Genomic DNA, 6,000 nt, shown 5'->3' on the forward strand with positions numbered 1-6,000 from the left:
CTTTACAAATATCTCATTTGAAGAAGGGTCTGCATTACAGACAGGGCAAGGACTTACACTGAGCAAAGAGGGAAAAGATGAAATATCATGTATAGAGGATAGATCTCCTTTAATCTCACTGTGATCAGAGCTGATCAAATATAGGACAAAATCTGAACCTGGAATCAATGTGCACAAGGAGAGTTAAATTTAAAAATTTAATTTTAATTAATTATAAATCAATATTAAATAAATGTAATTTAATCAACTATTTAATTAATTAAATTAATTTTAAATTATTTAAATTAAATAAAAATATTTAATTTAAAAATAAATTAAATAAATAGAAATTAAATTTAAAATAATTTTAAAATTTAATTTAAAATTTAAAAAACAAACCCATCATCATTCAGAAACACAGAGGAAAGCTGGTCTGAAGATGCTGTTTTCTTTAATTCTTAGAAACCAAAGGATATGGGCATGAGTGGCAGTAGGAATACTTTTACCTGGGATAGCACATGCTATCCCTGGCATTATGCAAAATGTGCTCTCATATCCAATTTTGGCCAAGGAGTTATTGAGGAGACCTTTTCAGAGGTGAAAGAAATTGAGGGCAGGCAACAGGTTCCTTCCTATTCCAATTAGTTCTCCTGGCTAAGTGTAAAATAAACTTCATTATTGGTATTATGTTTCATTTGGAACTTGAAAATCCTTCAAGAACCTCTAAATTCAGTGCCCTGAGACAAAGCCCCAGTCTCCCTCCCTAGTTACAGCTGTATACATGGAAATTGTGGCTAACAATCTGTGGGTACTCAGAGACAATTCATGGCAGTGGAATTGGGTTTTTTTGAACTGCTTTTAAATAAATCAGCTTCTAAAAAGAATATTGGTTTTTTATTTTTTTAATTAAGATTTTTTTATTTTTGAATATTGCTCTTTTCAAAGCCACTCCCTTAATAAAAGAATAAGGCAGTCTTTGATCAGGATCATGGAAGAGAGAGATGGTTTGGTGATTCATTTGGCTAAAACACTCTACAGACAAGGTCAGGATTTTATTTTAAGGAGTGAAGAAGCAAGATGGAGCATTAATCACATTAGTTATTAAAAGGACTGAGTTTCTGGCTTCTTAGCAGGACAGGGGACGATTTCCATCAGCTACTGATCACACTCCATAATGCACACTCCAAATGCCAAAATACTGATGAGGCAAAAGGGGCCAAAGCCTGTCCAATCCACCCTTCCACCCCACTCCCAGAGGGGAAGATAACTGATGGGAGGTTTCGTAGGGTCTGTTTTACTCACTAGTATCCCACAACCAATTATTCCTCCAAAGGATGTGACTTCGTTGCTAAGGTGCTCGAATCTCACTACTGTCATTGAAGGGAAGCAGAGCAGGATATTGGTCAGGACACCAAACAACATCAGAGGGATGAGCAAGCCTCCCAGGCACTTTGCACATTCTGCACAGCACATCCTGCTGATAGAGGTAGAGAGCTTCACAAAGTAACAGAGGAGAAAGTGCTTCTCCCACTGATCAAAGTTCCACCTACCCAGGATCCTCTGAGATCCTCTCTAGAACTTCAGATTATTCTCCTCCCCCATAGGAATAGGATTAGAACCCAGTTATCCACCAACAACCTCCCTAAGCGATGTTGCAGTCTCTCAAATGCAGGTACAATTCTCCAAGGCATTTCTCGGTGCCCTGGTAAGGTTTTTTTGGGGGGGGCCCTTATAAATTTGATTACCTGGGGAGCAATCACTTTTCCATGGATGCCAATAACTTCTTCAGTGTAAACAAGACCCTTGGTTCCTGGTATTGGAAGATGGAGTTGGAGAGAGCATGTTTTTAGGTCTTCTTTGCATTCACTCTCAGGGCCTTGTACACTTGGCCACTAGGAGGTTAAAAAAAAGACCCTAAAGCCACCTTATAAATATCTCACAATCTGGTTAATATGCCACAGATTCAGTCACATTGTGTGATCCCAGGACTCAAAGCAACCCCTTTATTTTACAGATGAGGAAATCAAGGCCCAAGGAAGGTGTTTCTCGGGTACAAGATAAGAGTGGAGCAGAGCTTTGAAGCCAGGTCCTCTGACTCAGCAGCATTTATACAGGGTCACATGGTAGTTTCAAGGATATCCTGCACTTCTACAGGGGTGGCTTGTAGGCCAGCATGAGCAGCTCTTTTAAATGAGAGGCTGGGTAGAGAGGGAAGAGGAGAGAGAATTTTGAACTCAAGCTTCTAAAAACAAATGTTAAATTAGAGCCAGGTGTATTTCCCAGCAGAGACATGAAAGCATCTTGACTGTCTGGCTATCCTTGTAGTCAACCTCTCACCTACAGGGATTTCTAACAAACACACAAGAATAGCTATCCAGACCTCAATTTGACAATACAGTAGACCTTTACAAAGCACCATCTTTGAACAAGGGATTGAGAAGACAAAGACAAAAATGAATCATCCACATACACAAGGGGTACCTCTTCTTCTGTAGGTGTTCCAGGTGGACTTGAGAAGTCAATACAAAGGGATCTGAAAACATTTCAAAAGAGAAAGGGTGCTTGGGGACCAGGAAAGGCCTCAGGGGCTAGGAGCCTCCTGAATTTTACTCTGCAGGGAAATAGGAAATTAAGGAGATTAATGAGAGGCAGAGGAGACCTCCTGGGTAAAGGCAGGAGATGAATATTCAGGGATGGGGGACAGCTGGCAGGTCAGTATCAGTGGAATGAAGTATGTGTGTGTGTGTGTGTGTGTGTGTGTGTGTGTGTGTGTGCGCGCACGCATGTAAATGTATGTGTGAAGAGGAGCAATGTACCATCATCTTCCCAGGCTTGTTCCTCAGTGGCATTCTGTTCTAGCTACTCCTTTTCATGGGGGCAAATGGCATCAAGGAAAGAAGGCAAGTGGGCCCTTGTCACAAAGCATTTTCCTCACAAGAGCTTCATGAAATTGGTACCACAAATACTATCATTCCAATTTTATAGCTAAGGAAACTGAGGCTCTGAGGATAGATTTGAAGAGGGAAGAGAGGTGAGGTGGGGAGACCAACCAGAGAAATAAGTTGCAATAGTCCAGGGGAGACGTGATGAAGGCCTGGATAAGAAGCTGAGTGACTAGAGAGAAAGCACTTGGTAATAGATCTAGTAGGGTGGCTGAGAGTGTTGGAGGCAAAGACAACACCAAGGTTGCAGGCTTCGATTTTGTGAAGGATAATGGTGATGCCTCAACAGTGGTGCCTTAACAGCAATGGGGGAGGTGAGAAGAGACTACAGTGTTGGAGAAAAGATAATCAGTTCTTTTTTGGATGTGTTGAATTTGAGGTGTGGGACTGGAGCTCATGGGAATCATCTACGAAGAGAAGATAATTGAATCCGTGGGAAGGGATGAAGGGTGTATAGAGAGAAAAGAGAAGTTCCAGGACAGAGCCTTTGGGAATAATATGGATGAAGCTATAGCAAAGGAAACTTAAGAGGCAAGGTCAGGCATGGTAGAAAGAGAACCAGGAGACAGCATCACAAGGAGGAAAGAAGTGACCAAAAGTGTAAAATGCAGAGAAACTCATTGTACCATTGCACACAGCAGCATCTCCAAACCTTTCCATTTCTTGTCAAGATATCCACCATTCTCCTCCCCTCGATGCTTAGATGGGGACCACACTCACTCAAATGAGGCCATTTGGCATTCCTCTTCTCCCATCCTCTTCATCTCACCCCATTCATACATCTTACCCTCTATTTCCTCCTTTGCTCTGTCTCACATGAAGAGGTGACCATTCTCCTAAGGTCAATCCCTATATCAACCTCAGCTCCTCTTGTCTTCCCCAGCAGAATGTTCTCACTATCATCGCCACTTTATTTATCTTCAGTCTCTCCCTATCAGTTCTTTCCTTGTTGCCTACAATCACACCCATGCTCCCAGCCTTCTTTAAAACTCTTCACTTGGTCGTATCATCCTTACTAGCTACACTCCTTCATCTCTCCCATCTTCTCGCTCCTTGAGAAAACCATCAGTACTCTACATGGCTCCACTGTCTTTGCTTTTACTCTTTTCTAAACCCTCTGCGACTTGGCATCTGACACCATCATTCAATGGAAATATGCCTCTCCAAACCTGCCATTGATTTCTTAACTGTCAAATCGAATGGTCTTTCTCAATCTGCATCCTTCCTGACTTCTCTGCAGCCTTTGGATCACCTTCTCCTTTCGAAGTTTTTGTGGCATTGAGCTTTCCCATGACTTCTCCTACCTGTCTGACTACTCTTTTCCAGTGCTCTACTTCCACAGGTACTGCCTTGCCTCTGTGAGGATGACTCCATTGCTCAGGACCCTATCAGGGCCTAATACTAATTGGAGCTGAGTTTAGGAGAGAGATAATGGGCTGCACATGCAGATTTGGACAGCATCTAGAGAGATACATACACACATACATATATATGCACACATACATATACACATATACACACCCACAGAGTAGATGAAAGGCAATCTCAGAGAAGACACCAGCAAGGAAACTGGGAAATGCCCTGGCCATCACAAAGTAGTCTCCTAAAATTACTGAGACTGTCTTCTTAAAATGCATTATTTTATTTCATTACTGGCTCCCTGATGAAACAAAATAAAGCAAAAACATAGTGATACCAGGCATACCCACCTGCCTCTCTGTCTCTCTCTCAGAACAAGAAACAATCTAAGTGAAGCCATAAGAAAACGCAAGGCAACCTGGCCTACTGAATAAAGAACCTATCCCACAAATAAATCCCTTAATAGCTCAGCAGCCCCAGACAAGTCTTTAAAGCTGGTCACCAGAGAAGATGCCTGCCTACTTTTCTGGAGGCAGTTTCCAGACCCCCCTACTCAAAAAGAAGGAAATAGCTGCTTCTCGCAGGATGCCGGCACATACAGCCTTCTCCTTGGGGGATGTATTTCTCTTTGTCAGGTCCAGCCCTTTTTTCTCTCTCCCTAAACCTCGGCCATCCCCAGAGGAGATGCTTAATCTGTTGTGATGGGGAAAATAGGGAACTTCTGACTCCCAAAATTTCCCTGTGAACTCTCATCAGCTCCTGAGACTCTCTCACAGAAAGACTTCAATGTCCCCCAAAGGCTACGCGGGCCGGGTGAAGCCCGACTATGCCAGACTAGAGTCAGACTATGGCTGCTCCTGAGGAAGCTGGAAGGCCTTGGAGAAAGAAGAGAAAGGAATGGGGCAAAAAACCGGATTTTTCATGAATCCAGACCTCAGTGTTGTGCACATCTTTCCCTAAAGAATTCCAGTTTTTCCTGGATGCTTGACGCGGCACAGTCACCAGCCCCCATCCCGATCCCCCGGGGACCTTTGGAGGCTGACTCAGGTGTGGGTCCGAGGCCTCTGCCTTCAGCGCTGCCTCCTGCCTCAGCCATCCCAATTACTACTAGCGCCTCCCCGTCCTGCCTCCTCAACCTCCACAAATCACTTTGTATCCCCTCTGTACACATTTCTTACCTATTTACCTGAGGTAGCGGGTTTCCTCCCAACGGAACATAAAGTCCCTTCAGGGTTCAGATGTTTGGCCCGGCGTGGCTGGTCGTGGGTGTTCCGAGGACCAGCGCAGTTGTTATGCGGGGTTCTCGGGGCGCGGGGCACGCAAGAGGAGACAAAGGGCTGCGGAACTCTAGAGTGGGCAGGGGCGTCGGAGGGGCGCTGGCCATCGGAAAGGAGAATGACTGCGGGCAGGCGGCTACTAAGAGTGGGAGACGAGGAGGTCAAAGCCAAGGGTTAGGCGAGGAGAAAGGAAAAGACTATTTCTTTGTAAAGGATCAGCGCGAGTCACCTCCTTTTAGCTAGCTTTCGTGTTAACCTGCCCCGTGTACTTGTTTAAATACTTGGGCATTCTGACCTCATCTTTAAGTGAACATTCTATTAGAGAAGTACTTGGCTGATATTCTTACCTGTTTCTCTTGATATTCCTATCTGAGAACATCTTGTATCCTCCTAGGCAAGTAGAATGTAAGCTCCTTTAGTTGGTCGGTCGTTAAACATTAAGG

At 43.8% G+C, this 6,000-nt stretch overlaps 1 protein-coding gene across 2 annotated transcripts in view; it reads right to left on the minus strand.

The window, feature by feature from the left end:
• The window catches only part of LOC118845706 (transmembrane 4 L6 family member 4-like), a 37,771-nt gene extending 32,195 nt beyond the window's left edge, over positions 1-5,576 (minus strand). The window contains exons 1-3 of one of the 2 annotated variants that reach the window (XM_036753710.1): positions 5,467-5,576; positions 1,725-1,871; positions 1,282-1,456 (exon numbers count right to left, since the gene is read on the minus strand). In XM_036753710.1, coding sequence (XP_036609605.1) covers positions 1,282-1,452 — 171 coding nt within the window. In that variant the 5' untranslated portion in view covers positions 1,453-1,456; positions 1,725-1,871; positions 5,467-5,576. The remainder of the gene's footprint in view (positions 1-1,281; positions 1,457-1,724; positions 1,872-5,466) is intronic. The other variant, XM_036753711.1, reaches the window with a different exon arrangement.
• Between the last annotated feature and the right edge of the window lie 424 nt (positions 5,577-6,000).

This window comes from Trichosurus vulpecula, chromosome 4 (genome assembly GCF_011100635.1).
Source record: "Trichosurus vulpecula isolate mTriVul1 chromosome 4, mTriVul1.pri, whole genome shotgun sequence".
NCBI classification, from domain to species: Eukaryota; Metazoa; Chordata; class Mammalia; order Diprotodontia; family Phalangeridae; genus Trichosurus; species Trichosurus vulpecula.